The following is a 17,530-nucleotide window of genomic DNA, read 5'->3' as shown; positions in this document are numbered from 1 at the left end:
GGGGCGTGCTGTCGATGTTTAGTGACAGCACGCCCCCTTTGGTGGGCGGGCTGGGGGCGTGGCTGCCCAGACGGAGGCATTCCCATGGGAACGCCTACTGTCTGGGGCCGGCCCCACTGACATCACAAGTGATGTCAGTGGGAGTGCTTTCAGCTCTGTTAGAGCCGAAAGCACTCTAGGGCTTGCGGCAACGAGACCCTACCACAAGGGTCACGTCGCAAGCCCGATGGTCTTGACCATTGCGACCATCTTCCTGGCCGCTCGCTAGAGCTATGGGTGGTCACCCACAGCTATAAGAGCGGCCAGGAGGTGGCTCTAAAAATCAGGAAGGACGGCCCTGATTCAGAGCGAGCACTCTGTCAGAGCGTGAGTGTCTGAATCAGGGCCACTGTCCTCAGGACCCCAAATAGTGCAGTAATTATCTCCACCTGTGGATTTTTTTTAAAATGTGTCAGTGAGTAATGAATACACCTGTGCACCTGCTGGGCGACCTGGAAAATGTGATCTGTGTGGGGTCCTGAGGACAGAGTTTGAGAACCACTGTGTTAGGGGAATGTAGTTACCATCCAGGCGGTCGGGATGCCGGGCTCAGAATACCGGTGTCGGAAACCCGGCATCAAAATCCTAACTGCCGGCATCCCGACTGTAATGCTGCATATACACACAACTATTTTATGAATGATTTTCTGTCAGTTTATCTGTCAGACTTATCTGTCAGATTTTTAAAAGTGTAATGAACGATTTTTTTGAACTACAAACGATTTTTGCATATTCCCTTAATGAAAATCGTTCACGTTTGTAGTTCATTCAGACTGACCAACTGAACGCACATTAACGATAATCGTTCATCATTTTAACTGAGAAAGTGAACTATTTTTTTCAACGATTGAACGATAAAAAATCATTGTGTGTGTATGCACCTTTTTAGGGTTAGACAATAAGGCGAGGGTTAGGCTGCAGGCGAAAAGTGTGTGGGGGGGGGTGATAGGCTGCAGAAGGGTAGGGTTGGGATTAGGCTGCGGGAAAGATGGGTTAAGGGCACTTACCTTAGTGGGTCAGGATTCTGACTGTCAGGATGCCACTGTCAGTATTCTGATTATCGGAATCCCGTACCCAACCTGTTGTTTGAATGTTGGGCGTTCAATGGAATCCTGCAAAGTGATCCAAAAGCGCACATATAGGTTATGTTTTGTTTGGTTTATTTTGGGTGTATTGTATTTTTTTTTTTTTTTTAAACCTGCTTTTTCGAGGCTCCATTCTTATTGGATCACAGATCTCTTCTGAACGCTGTTTAATTAAGAGGCACACAACAGAGGCTTCTAATGCCCCTCAATTTGAGACTATGCTCATACATTTACTTATTTTATTATATGACGCTCCAGACAACATTTCCGTGGGATTCTAAAGTGGGTGGAGGCTGGATGGACCTATGTTGTCACCTGTTGCTCCCCATTGGCTGTGCCATTGCTGTTGTCACTGTAGGGGACTTCGACCCACATGAGACTTTTTTGAGAATCAGAGATTTAGTAAATGTAAAGGTGCCTATCCACTAGAAGACAGGCAAAAGACTGCATGATTACGACATTGTAATCGTGCAGTAGTTTGTCAGTCTGTGATGTGCCTACACTGAACTAGCAGTCATTCAGTGTAGGCACAATCAATCATTTGCAAATATGCTGAGCCTGTCATGTCGGGTTGACCAGCATGTTTGCACGATGATAGGTGTCTAAAAGACCAATTTTTTAAACAATCTGCAAGCTGTTTTCAAATGATTGTAGAACGATATACGAATGATATCGCTATTGTTATCGTTCAATCGCTGATTTTTATCGTCTAGCGGATAGGCACTTTAATAAGTCTTGGAAGCTCTGCTGGTCAAGAGGAGAACGTTCTTGGAACCTCTACATACAGATGTTAACTCAAACTTTCTGAAGAAAAAACATTTAGCCACCTGGAGAAGCTATAAGGCCACAAAGGTTTATTTTAGGGCCTTCAGTTACCCTGCCTAGTTCTCAGCTTTAAAATGTGTTAGTGAAAGTCAATGAAACGTTCAGCCCTTTTTAAAACGTTTGCTTTCTGGCTGAGTAACTGGGAATCGATCATTAATGAAATGTTTGTATTACAGGGTCTTTTATGAACTCCTGACCCAGCAAGTGAAAATCCCTTTCTCATTAGAGGCCACGAACCATGACTGAAGAGATGGAGCGTCCTAGGAGTGGGCTTAGTGTGGCAAGCAGTGTAGCCACAACGGCCTCTGTCAACTTTGGGTCAAGGGTGAGTGTAGTTTTGAAAACTAAAAGAAAACAAAGTAATCTTCTGATTAATTATCCTGCCTTACAGCAGCCAAACACACTTTGCCCAGCACCAACCACAGTTATTATTCTATGACTTTATGTATCCAGCGCTTAGATTGTAATCTCCTTCGGCAAGGCCATCTTTATCTTCTGCTTCTTGTAATCCTGATACTTGCGTGTACCATGATCATCTTAATGTACAGTGTTATGTAATACAGATGTGTACTCATACACCAAGCCTCAATATGCCATTCGGCGCAAGTGAGCCGCGACGAGCGATGTAGCGTAACAGATGCAGAGCTGCAGCTTTAACCACACAGGAGTTTGTGTTAAATATGTACAAAGTCGCAGGTGAAGCACAACAAATCGTATTGTTGTGCAAAAAATCCGCGACCGCTGCATCGTAACACTTCATATATACAGATTCAGGCTTATTCGCTCACATATATACCGGTGTCACATATCAAATTAATCTGTGCAGTCTCGTTAATCAGTTTTGTCACATCCAATTGTATCATTTGTGCGACTAAGATGCAGATTTGAGTGAAAAATACCCTGGGTGCAAACAGGCACACGGGACCTGGTGCGCCGAGAAGGGCGTTTGGTGCGACTAAGGCAATGGTGTATGAGGACACATCTGTATGTTGGCACTTTATAAGTAAAGGATAGCAGTAAATAATATTAGTATAATACTAGATAAGCAGTTTCTCAACTATGCGTATATTTTTCATGGTACCAACTGCATGATAAATAAGCATGATCTATATGGTGGCAAAGACACAATTGTTGTCAGTGCTTGTCCTTAACAGCGTAAAACTGTATCTTCTAGCATGACAGAATTATGAGCTGTTTGGTTCATAATTCTTTATCAAGATATCTATTAGCAGCATAGTTGCACAGTGGTTAGAATTGCTGTCTGAGGACATGGGTCCGATTTAGATGGGGAGTTTCTATGCTCTCCCCATGCTTTTGCCCGTTTCCTCCCACAGTCCAAAAAATGCTTGTAGGCGAATTAGCTTCTGGCAAGCAAAAAGTAGCCCGTGAGTGGCAGATATCTAAGGGGTAATGTATTAAATCTTCTAAAGAGGACTGGTGGAGAAGTTACCCATATCAACCAATCAGCACCTAGCTATCATTTTATAGAGTGTACTTGGAAAAAGATAGCTTGAAGCTGATTGGTTGATCTAAGCTACATCACTTGTTGTTTTTAGGAGGATTGATCCATCTCTCCCTTTGACTAAGTTCCAAAGGGACAGGCAGGGGCGTATTTATAATGGGTGTGCGGAGCACTCTGGCCCCTGGGTCCAGGGAGGCCAACACCGCACACCCTGCACCCATATTTTTTAATACTTACCCCTCCGCCGCTGCCATTTTCCTGCTGTTTTGCGCAGTAGGGAAATTACCAGGAAAATGGAGGCCAGGCCATATTCTTGGAGAGCTGGGCATGTGCAGTAGACTCTGGGCACAGACTAGTGCCCGGAGTCTACTGCTGCGGCCGGCCGCCGGGGAGAGAGGAGGGGGCCCCAGACGGGGAATGCACACGGGCCCCCTCCTCTCTTAATACGCCTCTGGGGAGAGGGATTTATGTGACTGTACATTGCTGTACTTTGAGACCGCTATATAAATAAACAATAAATTAATTATGTTTGTAACCTGACATAAAAGGGTTCTCATTTATTGGGATTCCGGACATTAGCATCTGTTCTTCAAATATCCCTGACCATAAAGTGCATTCATATTTGTCATGCAGCAGATGGCCTGAAAAACAAATTGTTAAAACAACAAACCACTTTAAGGTAAATGTAAAATGACATTGCATACAAGTATTGAAGTTCCTCTTTGATGATATTTTTATTTATTTATTTTTAATCATTGTCCATGATCATTCCCAAAAGCTTGCACATCAACAATTATTTGCAAATCCTTTAGATCAGTGGTTCTCAAACGCTGTCCTCAGGACCCCACACAGGTCATGTTTTCCAGGTCACCCAGCAGGTGCACAGGTGTATTCATTACTCACTGACATATTTTAAAAGCTCCACAGTTGGTGCTAATTTATTTTTTTCACTTGTGATTCTGTGAGGAGAGCTGGAAAACATGCACTGTTTGGGGTCCTGAGGACCGAGTTTGAGAACCTGTGCTTTAGAATTAATTGGTTATTTATATCAAGTCTTGAGATTAACCCTTTTTCTGTCTTTGTCTAGCCTTCAACCAGATCAGTGAAACGGGTGCACACATTTGGAAAAAGGGAATATTCTATTAAGAGAGATCCTAACTCGCCGGTGGTAATCAGAGGTTGGCTTTATAAACAGGTCAGCGAACTCTCATCCTTAGAAAACACTTTGGTTTGATGAAAAATAAAAATACATTCTCTGTTGAATTCCTTAATTATACTACATTTATTCATGTGTAAATCAAGGACTGCTGCAACGGCAGTGAGTTACTTTCATATGTTACATTCATCTCCAGTGATGGTTCTAAAACATGAATTAACTGTTAAACATGGTTATACCCTAGATCCCCACAAATATTTATTGTTGTGTTTTTGATTGTTTTTGTTTGTTTTTTATGTTACGGTTTGTTGAAGAAAATGTTCTAAAATGTCTATCAACTGTATACATGTAATAGGTCACCCCCTAGTGTTGGATTAAAAAAATTACATGGGCTAAATGCTCGTACCCACTTAACTATATCGCTCCATGGAGCATACCGTTAAGGGTTTCCCCGACACTTCCGGGCTCAATGTCGTTAACGACATTGTGCATACACACTGAACGATATCGCTAACGATATTGTACAGTGATGGCATCCTCCCTCATTCCAGTACTTGCAGAACCTGACGATATAGTCAGGTTGCCCTGCAAGTACAGGCGATGAAGGTCATTGTTAACGATCCGCGGGATACACACTGGATGATATTGAACATGATTATCGTTTATATCGTCCAACTTATAGTCTGGTGTTCTAGTGTGTATGCGGCATTAGACTTACATCTGTGTACCCACATTCTGATTGTATTTTATTTATTTGAATACATTTTAAACCATTGAATTATTGAGCAGGGAAAAATCTAAAACGCAAACCAATGGTGGGTTTTTTTTTTGTTTGTTTTTTTAAATGCAGAAGTGTGTGTGTGTGTGTGTGTGTGTGTGTGTGTGTGTGTGTGTGTGTGTGTGTGTGTGTGTGTGTGTGTGTGTGTGTGTGTGTGTGTGTGTGTGTGTGTGTGTGTGTGTGTGTTTTGAAATTTTATTTTTTATATTTTTCTGAAATGTGTTTGTCCTATGTTTCCTGTAGGATAGCTCAGGTTTGCGGCTTTGGAAGAGAAGATGGTTTGTGCTGTCAGATTTCTGCCTATTTTATTACCGAGGTAAAGTGAAACTTATCATATATTCTACTAATTATCTGAACACTACATCTCTATCAAGTATAACCTGATTCTTAATAATTACATGTATTGTTTTTGAGGGTTTTGTGTGCATTTTTTTTTTTTTTTACAGACAGCCGAGAGGAAACTGTACTCGGCAGCATCCTGTTACCGAGCTATGAGATCTTACCTGCCAGTCCAAGGGAAGTGAAGAATCGAAGATTCAGTTTTAAGGTCAATTTTACCTACAAATACTTTTTACATTTTAGAATGCATTTTTTTTTTTATGGTCAAGATACCTTTTTGCAGTTTAGTTAGTGATTTTACATATTCTTTATAATTTAAAGTTTTAAACCATGGATTTACAGGTGCAGCTATACAGGGACTTTCTCTGTTCATATTGCAGTAAATACAGTTAAGCAATGTTGATGCTGGTAATCATCACATTGTCAACTCAACTGCCGCTTATGTTGCTGATCCATACAAAAGACCACTAGAAAGGGGCAAACATTTCTTCTATCCTGTTCTTCCACAGACTTCAATCTCAATATACAGTATATAGCCAACAAAGAATACCACCACATAGAACTTTGTAACCAATCTTCTTGTACTCCAATCTTCCAGGCGGAACACCCTGGCATGAGGACCTATTACTTTGGAGCCGACACACAAGAAGACATGAATGCCTGGATCCGAGCCATGAACCAGTCTGCCCTGGTAGTCGGTGACCACAAACACAAGTATGAATATTCAGTGTCTTATTTGATATCAGACATGTCTAGGAGACCACTGAAGCCTGTGAATAGAGCATCTCCTATAGTTTCACATTTGGCTCGCAGACAGAATCTTAATGAAACTGAATAAACTTGATGAAAGAAAATGATCTAGTATCCCATAACTTTGGTGTTCCGCAGAAACGGAGAGTAACTGTGGGAGTGAATCCTTGTGAGGCCTGTGTACCATCGTCGCACTCTTTCCTGCCCATGAAGGGTGCAAACACTGTTTACTCAGTTGTATATGGGTTGTTGTTGTTGTTGTTTTTTTGTTTTTTATCCCCGGAATGTCAAAAATTACTTTTCAAGAATAATCTTTCGGGCGACTGTTCTATTGTGTTTGGTATTACTATTCACTGTAATAGATGATGGTATATGATGGGCATACTGCTGTTTTCCCCTCCTGCAGGAATAGCCACGGTCACAGCATGAATCCTCAGGATGAACTTTATGCCAGCTATGAGGATTTCTCCCACTCTGAAATAAATACTGCAGGTGAGGATGGAAAAAGTGCAGAGTCTCTGGAGATTGCTCACCTGTCTGAGAGCAGATCGAACGATGAGAGCTCCAGTCTCCTAGAACAGGACAGGAACGGAGACCTGGAGAAAGATAGCTTGTTCAGTGGACTGAGGGAGTCCTTAACAGATGCTATACAACAGTACACCTCTATATCCCTGAACGGATCTGTCCCCCCGCCAACACCAGAAAGCACGGTAAAGAACATGGAGTTCACGTTCAGCAGACAAGAAGTGGAAAGTAAGATGTCTCAAGAGGGAAAGGACTCCATTCCTGAGGATGAGGAGTGGGTGCCATTTCATAAGGATCAGTCTTCTGTAGAGTAAGCAATTTTTTGTTGGAACATGAATAGCCTAATGTTTAGTGCCTTCTAGTTATACAGATGTGTCCTCATACACTGTGGCTTCTGTTGCGCCAAGCAGCTGCTCTTGGCAAGCCCGGTCTCGGGTGACTCTGCCGCGCCGAGCGACTTCGTTGCTCAAATTGTACATCTTATTCGCATAAATAAAACAATGGGAGTGACAAAAGTACTTTGCTAGATTGCTTTTTCTCACCCCAAGCTCCGTTGTGCTTCATCTGCGACTTTGTACGTTTTTAAAACAAATTTTTGTGCAGTTAGTCGCAGCCCAGTGTCTGTAGTACACTTCTGGTGGTGTTTCACTTATTCTGCGATGCAAATCAGGCGCACAGTTTAATTTAAAAAAAAAACGCTACACCTCTCGGAGTAACTTGGCCGTGCCTTGTGTCTCATACCATTTGGTGTATGGATGCTAGGTGTAGAAGGACACATCTGTATAGATCTATATGTGTTTTTTAACTGCAATTGTATGTTTTCTCAGATCTCCCAAAACCAGGAGTCCTCCTAGACATCTTCAGAAGGGATTTGAGTGTCCACATGATGAATATGCCTCTCCTCGCTCCCACTCTACTCCTTCATCTCCTGCCATTGTCCCTATTCATGTATATAGAGCGGACGTTGTAGAGAGGAACTGGTACTCGAGAGATGAAAAACAAATTGCACAAACTGAGCCCCATGAAATGCAAGATGGAAGGAACACTACTCCACTTTCTTGCTCTCCATCATGTCCTTCACCTGAAAGGGTGGAATATGTTGTTCAGAGGTTGGTTAAGGCTTCAAGATCGCAGTCTCTTCCACCAACTCCCTCAGAGGTGTCCAGACACAGAATCATGAAGAGAAGTCCTCCTCCTAATATGAAGTATGGAAGCCCTTTGATTTGCGAGAAATCCCCCCACTATGCTGAAAATACTACTGCATCACCTGTTGGCAGTCCTACCAAAAAAGATATGCCTCTTACACCAAGTCTCAGTCCAAAAATACATTCTCATCAGCATAGAACCAATTCGAATGAGGACGTGTTTGTTGCTGTGACTGGTTCTCCTTCCCAGGGTAGAATAACTGTTAGATCCAATACACCGATTGGGAGGGTAGACATCATTCCTTCAGAAGAAAGAGTTCCAAATTCTGCAACTATAAGACTTAAAGACGAAAGAACAGGCGAGTACTTTGTAACCAGCTCCAGGACCAGAAATCAAATGGTTAAGTCCGTGTCAAGACCACAAACGCCATCTGATAGGTACGATGTTTTGCCATCTGAGGACCCTTTCTCTGCACCTGCTATGGCAAAGGGTCCTAATCGATACGCTAGGAGATCTCAGCCTTTAGGGGCTGAAGATGAAAGGCTGGTGGATGGATGTGGAGTTACGTTGCCTTCTAGGGCTCATGGATATCCCAACAGCAGAATGCATATAAGACCAAATGCTCCATCAGAGAGGGCAATAGTAGAAGAATACCCTATAGAACTGTCTCTAACTCCATCGCTAAGAAGACATAGAAGCACAGGACCAAGGGTAGGTGAACTTCTGTGTCTGCTTTCAATTCTGTTGTGTTCTTATTTGAGAAAGTACAGTGGCCTATTAAGCTATGTTCAAAATAAAGACAGAAATGAATCCAATATGTAAATGCATCTTGTTTGTATTAGCAAAGATTCAGTATAATCCGTCATAATTTTATTTTCTCATAATGCACCTCATCATGCATAATGCGCTCAATCCCTAGCCCTCCACAAGAGGCACAAAAATGTCCTTGTATATGGAAAAGCAGATAGCCAAGTGAATACAATGCTATACACTTCCATAGTATAAAAAAACACAAAGTACAAATTGATTTAATATGAAAATACTAGCTCTGTTGCTTGGTTAATATGTCAACTCATGGACTGCATAGCGGGCCGAGAGTACAAAAACACACCTAGATACAAGGGTCACATCCTACAAACGGCTTTTGTTTCCTGTAGTAGTTCTACAGAAAGTGAATTCAATGGAAACATTTTGAATAAAACTGTTTTTCTGTTTTGATAAGTTTTCCATCTCTTTCTGCCAACAGTATTCTGAGAGGTCATTCCTCCCTCCAACAGTATGCTCTGGCCGGGGTCTTGGCTGCTCTCCGAGGCACCTGTCCAAGATGGTGAGTGGAGTGTTGTATGAGATGATGAACATGGTCAATAGACACACGTCTTTAATGTAAAGGTCATGATTAGTGAAATTATGATGAGGGGGGGCTAAATATTCAGGCTATATGTCACCTGCAGTCCCTAGTTCCTTCCTGCTTTTATTGTCAGATTTGTTGTTCTTGCTTGTGTAAAATGCCCACTGATGTGTCATTAGAGAGGTCTCTGTTTTTGATGAAGCTTTGTTTTCATCGGAATGTATGGCTCTTATTAAAGTCACTGTACCTCTATAGTGCACCAGGTTACCTATGTTTTGAACAAAAATTGAAAGATTCATACTGTGTGCAGATTTCTATTGTGGTCTAAGAAGTGTGCAGAATGTTGTGTTTTTTTTGTAATTCACTTTAAAGTATATTATGGGGGAGATAAGTGGAGAGAGATAAAGTACCAACCATTCAGCTTGTAACTGTCACTTGACAGGGCCCAAGTACCAACCAATCTGCTCCGAACTGTCATTCTTCAAAAACAGTCTGTAAAGTGACAGGAGCTGATTGGTTGGTTTCTCTCTTTCTCTCTTTCTCTTTCCAAAATGAAAGTTAGAAGCCGATTAGCTGGTACTTTATCTTCCTCCAATTTATCTCTCCAAGGTTTTGATACATCTCCCCCCTATGTCTGATACATACACACTAACTTGTGCACTCACTAGAACTTTCCCATACTGAACAATTGCATGATGGTACTGTTCTCATGTTGGGAGGTCTTACCCTTACCTATATACCAGTGCACATCCTGTCCATGCTGCACACTCTGCCACATTGTACCTGACTGCTGCTGGTCCTAACAGAGGTGACGGATGTCCACCAATGTACTAGTCTGGATGGAGAATAGAAGGTGAAAATAAAATCATGCAATGTAAATAATTTGTTTAAATGATCTCTAGGGATCTTAATGATACAATTTTATTCCATGTCTGCTAGTTTCTAGTCTGCTTATTTTAACTGCCCGCTATTGGTGCAAATATGGCATTTATCACTTAAATGATGAATTTATTTTGATGGTGACCGTACACCTGCAAATTTCACGAGCTTGGGATTTACACATAACGAACTAGCCTGTTAAATGGTATATTTTATCTTTTATTTTTATTAAACAAAACTGTTGTCATTTTACAGGGCTCAGCTACTTACTCACAGTTGCCGCCATTACCTCCTGTTTCCAATCGTCCTCACTTGCCTGCAGGGAAGAGGATGTCACTGAGTGCCGTGGTGAGGATCACATGATCTATATTAAATTTGTGCATATGTTACGTTACGTTTGAAAACTTTGCAAGCATACAATTATTATTATTGGCTTTATACGTTGTAAATATTAAAAGCATGTAAAATCTTATTTTTATCACTTTTACCTAGTTTCTATATTTATGATGTTAATCCCGTTAGCACAGTTGGACTCTTTAGGAATCATACAGTAGGTTTTGGGACACCGGTTGATTGGTCAACAATAAAAAGGTGACATTCAGAAGGTCTACACTTTCTGAATGTCGACAGTATAAAAAGGTTGACAGCGTCACTAGGCTGACCATCATTTTGTAGACCTGTATTTAGATCGACAGGGTTAAATGATCAACACAGTCAAAAGGTTGACATTTAACATGTCGACACTTGTTTTTTTTTTTTGTTTTTTTCCATGATGTTTACAGTTAGGCTAAAATAATTAAAAAAAACGGTCATGTGTCGAACTAAATACTCTAAACAATGAAAGTTGACCTAATGACCATGTCAACATTTTTACTGTCAATATTCAGAAGCAGATGACCTTCTGAAAGTCTTTTTTTTTTTTTTTTAATGCTGTCGACCTTTTGAACCACTCCCAGGGTTTGGTGGTATCTTATAAACCATCTTCTCCCAACCATACATTTCATTTTGTCACAAAGTATTAACTTTCCCTATGTATGGAGACTTTTGGACCACCCTATATCTGACCGTGAAGCTTACATTGGTATTATTCCAGTGTTTATGGCAGCTCAATGGGATGTCACTGTAGGCAGATAGCTGGGGGACATGGAGAAGGCACACAATGCTTGCTCAATTTGAGATGTTGCCTACGATGTAAGAATATATGGGGAGAATATTTTACTACTTGGTAACCTTTCAAATTTTGATCTCCGATTTTGCTTTTGTTCAAAGGATACCTCCAGGTGAACTCTCTCTATTTATCCCAACTAATAGTTTGGATCTGTCCAAAACTCATCCAGCTTGCTAGGTTGATTGGATAAACTGATGTAGCAATCAATTGACACCCTGGCTTACCTACTATTAAGATTCAGACTACTGAAAGCTATTGGTCCTGAAGAATACATTAAGTGCAGACATCGGTGGTAATGAGTCTCCCAAGCAGTCAGGTTTTGAAATTGTACCTACTTTTTATTGTAGCAGTGATGTGTTTTTTTTTGTCATTTAGCTATATAGAATTTAGTATAGTTTTTATTTCTTAATGGTTTGCCTTTACTTCATCATTTTAATGTTGGTTGGCTTTGAAATGACTTCCAAGAACCACGGATGCTTAGCACACTAGAAGAGAGGTGGCACTACCAACAATGTGGCTGCAACGGAGACCATTACTAGGCACCATTTTCTTTTACTCTTGTTTTTCTTGTAGGATATTTGGATTGCTAATACTCCTATATTATCTCAAACCTTCGGGCCTAACAAGTGCCACAGAATGCAACCTGCCCTAGTTGTGCCTGGTTCCCCAGTGCAGTAATAGATGAATTCCTGAACTAAATTTAATTTTGCACACAATGGGCCTGATTCAGACTTGGGAATAGAGTGAGATATCTCTCTCAACTGATCATCTTGGTGAAACCATGTTGCACTGCAGGTGGGGAAGATTTAAAATGTGCAGAGAGATTTAGATTTGGGAGGAGTGTTTCCAAACTGACATCTACATTTTGTAGAGTAATAATAAAGCTGTACAGTATTTGTGGGCTACATGCAAAAGCAGCCAGTATTTACCCCACATGTAAAAAAAATGTATGTATTTACACCCCTTTGCTTTGCAATATGGTTTGTTCAGGTTCACAGTTGAGAGAGATATCTCACTCTATTCCCAACTCTGAATCAGGCCCTGTATTATGTGCTGAATGACCCTCGCTCAGTGTCTATAGGATTCAGCGCCCAGTGGAGCAATTCAATTGTTGCTCCGGGCGCCTAAAGCTGCTGGGGAACTCGTTTCTTCTCCTGAGGTGCAAAAATAAATGGTGTACAAAGTCTGTTCTTTTCGCCGCCCTAACAGTGGTTTGGATGCGCCCTAACGACTCCCTTAGATGTGTTTAGCCACGTTAAATACTAATGGGCACCCGAACAGAGAAACAATTGAATTGACTTCCAGCAGGGGGCGCACAGAACATTTGAATCTCCCCCATTGAGGGCTATTCACTTCCTTGCAATATGTATGACCAATATCTTTGCTCATTTTTCCTTACACTTCATAGAGATTCGCAGGAAAATGGCCATATTAAACACTGATGTGTGGCGACACATCACAGAGAATGGCATCTGTCCTTCTTCAATGAAGATCGGCAGCGTTCAGCAATGTAGTGTTATGTAAATTTTTTAAGTAATTTTTGTTTGTTGGCTCTCCATTGCAGCTTAGAGATCTATGCTTCTATGCATGTGTACAGGATGTGTTTCAAACGATAAAAAAAAAACATTGCAAAGACTTTAACCAAACCAGTTTGCATTTGCTTTGAAACTAACATAATTCTTTTTTTTTTCTTAGCCATCAGGGTCAACGCCATATAGGGCGCCTTATCCAGCACGCATGGCAGAGAATACTATTGATGTGAGTATTTTATTCTGTTCAATTGACAAGGAAAACAGAAACCTTTCTTTATAGAAATTGTTTTTTATTGCCATAATAGGTGGCGGCATGTTAGTAATACAAAAGGAAATACTTTATGTGCAGAATTTTTAAATTTTGTACAGATGTGTCCTCAAACATTTATAGTGGCGTATCCAGGGGGGGGGGGGTCAAGCGGGGCACGTGCCCTGGACACCGAGTGTGGTCCGGTGCTCTACATGCTACCGCCAGTGGTGTGTTTGTTTTAGCAATGCAGTCAATAAGAGTCAGAGAGACTCTTACTGGCTGCTGCACCCATGGCTGGAGCTCCCTTCCAACTCCCGCAGTGGGTGAAGGGAGAGACGTCATGATGTCTTTTACATAGTGCCGAGCGGCAATGGAGGAGTGGACAGCGGCAGGTGCAGGGATTCAGGTAAGTATAATTTATATGTGTGTCTGTGTGTTTTATGTGTACAGGGCACTACCACTGGGGACACTATATAAGGGGCACTGCATAAAAGGCACTACTGGGAGGCACTTTATAAGGGGAGCTACTACTGGGGGCATTAAGGTGCATATGGAAAGGAATGTTCCCAGAGTGATGACAAATGGTGGTGTATCATGTTGACACACCCCCATTTTTCAGTGGTTACGCCCCTTGCGGCATGTGACCACGCCCACTTTTTCAGTGTACGGAAATAGTTTGGGGGGGGGCCTCTGTTTTTCAATTTTCCTTGGGCTCCAACTACCCTAGTTAAGCCACTGTACATCTAGCTGTAATACAACACGCCGCGCAACTTGCCTGGCGTGAGTGAGCCACCAGGTCCCGTGCTACTCTGCTAGCAGCGGACATATTTTTTTTGCCAAAAATGTTGCAATACGATGAGACTAGGATGCCCCAGCAGACTGTGCTGATTAGTTTGATATGGAACACTTGTATATCTGTGTGCATGTGAGTCTGTATATGTACCACAATGGTACTTTAATGAAAAAAGCTGTGTCCGCTACATTGTACCACTTCGTATACAGGTTCAGATACACACCTGTTGCATATCCCCTCTATCCTTTCTCCCTAGTGTCCTCCCCTTCTCTCCCCTCCTCTGTATGCCTCCCCTCTGTTTCCCTCCTTCTCTCTCGTTACTCCTCTTTCTTTTCTCCCCCACAATGGTCCTACTACCCAACCACTAAGCTGAGCACTCACCCTATCACTTCACCACACCTTCATCTACATTACACTAATCTCCCTCCCTTTCCTACAAATGCATCCCACCTCTCTTACCTATTGATCACTTCCTTCCACTCCGGCCTCCGTGATCTCGCCTGTGCTGCTCCCTACCTCTGGGACTCTCTCCTTCTCCCTATCAGAGTCTCCTCCGCTCTACAAATCTTCAAACAGGCTCTCAAGACTCACTACTTCATCATAGCCTTCCAGCTCTCATCCTAACCTGCTGCTTACATGCTTCTTCCTCCCTATCTATCTGTGTCATCCCTGTCTGTCTCTTTCCCCCCCCCCCCCCCCCCTACAGAATGTAAGCTCTCACGAGCAGGGCCCTCTACCCTTATGTGCTTTTCCTTCCCTCAATCATACGATCATCTACTCAAAACTCTCCACAAGGGCACTTAACACTTGGTAGCTGGCGCCCTACTGCTTTTTTGAGTGTTATGATCGCTGTAGCAATGTTTATAAACCATGTTCTTATTCTGTATTGTCTTGTACTGTAAGTTGCTGTTCTACGAGTTTGCTCATTTGTTAATGTACTTTTTGAGACGCTGCGGAACCCTTGTGGTGCCATATAAATAAAGGATGATGATGATAATATCAAATGAATGAGCATAGTCTGGTGTGTCCTAGTCGCATCACAACTCATGTACATTTTCAGCAAAAAGACACAAAAATAGAAGCCTGGCGCTAGAGTCTCACGGGACCTGGCGTGCCAAGAGGGGCTTTTTAGCACGACTTCAATACAGATATACAGGAGGTGCCCTTATACATCAGATGATGATATTGATTTTTTTTTTTGATTTTTTTATTAAAGGTTGTAAACACTGTAGACGACAATAGTAAAAACACAACATACACAGCACAAGAACGTCATAAAATCGTGTATATTGAATTGATGAAAAAAATAACTTTTAAAAGGAGGATAAACATTTTATAGGCAACATACTACTTGTAATCGTTCTAAAACTAGCCCTATAAAAGTTATATTTCATCAAATTAACTTTTTTTTACCTTTATTGAACAGGTTCTTCTAACTAAGATGTGTGGTCAGGATAAACTTCTCATTAGCATTGAAGAGGAATCTTCTCACCTTCGATCTGAAAAGGTAATTTGTGTGTTTTGTATGAAACTGTTCTGGGAGCTACCCTGGGATTAAAGGGGGTTATCATACTGACACATACGCAGCATTACACGCATGGGCACACTGAACAGGAGTACATGATAATAAACATGCATTTTAACCATTGCAAGGCGAGCGGTCTCTTTCTCCAGTGTAGGAGAACGGGTACATAATCGGTGATGCTCTCCTCAGGTTACATATAATCTACTCTGTAAATCTGCACATACTGTAAAGGAAAACCTTAATTTATTGATGACCGGCATAAAGTGGGCACATGGTGTGAAAAGAGTTCATTGACATGAGATAATGGGGTGTAGATGGTGCATATTTTTTATTCTGCTTTGCTGTGCAGAATAGATTTGACGTGCACCACCTCCGAGCTGCCGAGAACACTTTTTTTTTAATTGAATGAAAGCTGTGGTTGGTCACATGCCAACACCCTTATCCATCTCCCCTGACACCTTGTAGCGTGCGGGAGGAAGGCGTGAATCTGTAAGTGTGCTGGCCAGACCACGCAAGAATTATAATGCGCTTCACAAGTGAGGTTCTTCTTGCTTAACGGCCTGAAATACAAAGTGCTACACGCTGCATTCATAAAAAAATGGAGCGGAGAACTCCATCTAAAATGAGTATTTGACAGCTGCACACTTAGAGGATGTTGCAGTGTTTAAAGTGAACCCTGATTACATTGCTCAAAAAACTATGCCCTGAAAAAATAAATGTATTCGTCCGTAGGCAAAGTTGGAAGCATCTTATGATACAACCGCATGTGTGTAGCAGATGCGCCTGGCTTGGTACAAGTCGAATAAAGATGCGTTTTTGAGAACGCTCCCATCCTGAAGTTTGGCTACGTGAGAGAGTCCATTCTCTTCGTAATTCCGGCTCCCCAGTTGGAAGAGTCTGCAGCATTGTCCATACTTTAAATGCAGCCATTTTTGGCGCATTCCTAGTGCGAAAGGGCCAAAGATACAGAAGTGTCCACATACACCTCAGCTCATGCCACAGACTTTGCGAGTCAATCGTCCCAGCAAAGACTTTTCTCGAAATATGTCTTATTCGCCTCACTAACATGACAAAAGTACAATGCAAGGGTACACTGACTACTGGTTCTGTACACGTACTTCTGTGCGCGACTCTGTCGCTAATCTACATAATAAGGCAAAAGATCCCGTTCTTATACAAGCGACTACGCCATGCCGCTTATTGTTGTGCACAATCTAGTGTGCCTGGTAAACTGTAAGCAAATTAGATGCAACATTTAGGATAACGTACAAATCAATACCCTTAGGCAGATCATGTAAATCGCGCCAAGCGTCTCGTACCATATGTCGCAAATACTCTTGGTGAATTAGGACACATCAGTATGCTCAGGGTTAAAGTGGGCAGGAATGGGGTGGAGCTGAGTTCCGTCACCTCTAATGGTCCTCCACCAAGTCTCTGCACAGAAGTCCCACAGACAGAGAGCCACTCACTGTCTGCCTAGGGAGCAGTGGCGTAATAGGGCAGGGCAAGCAGGGTGCGTGCCCTGGGCGCCGTGGGAACGGTGGCACGGGGGGGCGCCGCTGGCCACGGTACCGGCCTGCCCTAGTTAGCCTGTGTAGCGCTGACCGCAGTCAGTGCGGTCAGCGCTACACATTTACACAGGACCCCGGCGCTAGGCTTCCAGCGCCGGTCCTGTGCTGCACAGCTGAGCCCGTTCCCTCCCCCTGAGCGCTTGCCCAATAGCGCCAGGAGGCTGGCTTAGGCTGTGCATAACACACGCATCGCCGCCAGTGCTGGCGGCGATGCGTTTGTTAAACAGCAGCCAATGAGAGTCAGATAGACTCTCATTGACTGCTGCAGCACCCACTGCAAGAGCCGGGCTTCCGTCCAGCTCCTGCAGTGGGTAATGGGACAGACATCATGACGTCTCTCCCATAATGCTGAGAGCACC

At 42.4% G+C, this 17,530-nt stretch overlaps 1 protein-coding gene across 2 annotated transcripts in view; it reads left to right on the top strand.

Moving 5' to 3' along the window:
- LOC148501113 (pleckstrin homology domain-containing family A member 7-like) overlaps positions 1 to 17,530 on the top strand; it is an 88,118-nt gene that overhangs the window by 49,573 nt on the left and 21,015 nt on the right. For both annotated transcript variants that reach the window (XM_088450957.1, XM_088450956.1), the window contains exons 2-12: positions 2,126 to 2,274; positions 4,499 to 4,606; positions 5,589 to 5,661; positions 5,792 to 5,892; positions 6,283 to 6,398; positions 6,841 to 7,269; positions 7,787 to 8,816; positions 9,352 to 9,432; positions 10,588 to 10,680; positions 13,196 to 13,258; positions 15,502 to 15,582. In XM_088450957.1, the coding sequence (XP_088307083.1) occupies positions 2,188 to 2,274; positions 4,499 to 4,606; positions 5,589 to 5,661; positions 5,792 to 5,892; positions 6,283 to 6,398; positions 6,841 to 7,269; positions 7,787 to 8,816; positions 9,352 to 9,432; positions 10,588 to 10,680; positions 13,196 to 13,258; positions 15,502 to 15,582 (2,262 nt within the window). In that variant the 5' untranslated portion in view covers positions 2,126 to 2,187. The remainder of the gene's footprint in view (positions 1 to 2,125; positions 2,275 to 4,498; positions 4,607 to 5,588; positions 5,662 to 5,791; positions 5,893 to 6,282; positions 6,399 to 6,840; positions 7,270 to 7,786; positions 8,817 to 9,351; positions 9,433 to 10,587; positions 10,681 to 13,195; positions 13,259 to 15,501; positions 15,583 to 17,530) is intronic.

The sequence above is a fragment of the Taudactylus pleione genome, unplaced genomic scaffold (assembly GCF_031769625.1).
Source record: "Taudactylus pleione unplaced genomic scaffold, aTauple2 ptg000535l, whole genome shotgun sequence".
Lineage (NCBI taxonomy): Eukaryota > Metazoa > Chordata > Amphibia > Anura > Myobatrachidae > Taudactylus > Taudactylus pleione.
The sequence above is the reverse complement of the archived record's forward strand: the minus strand, read 5'-3'. Positions and strand labels throughout refer to the sequence as shown.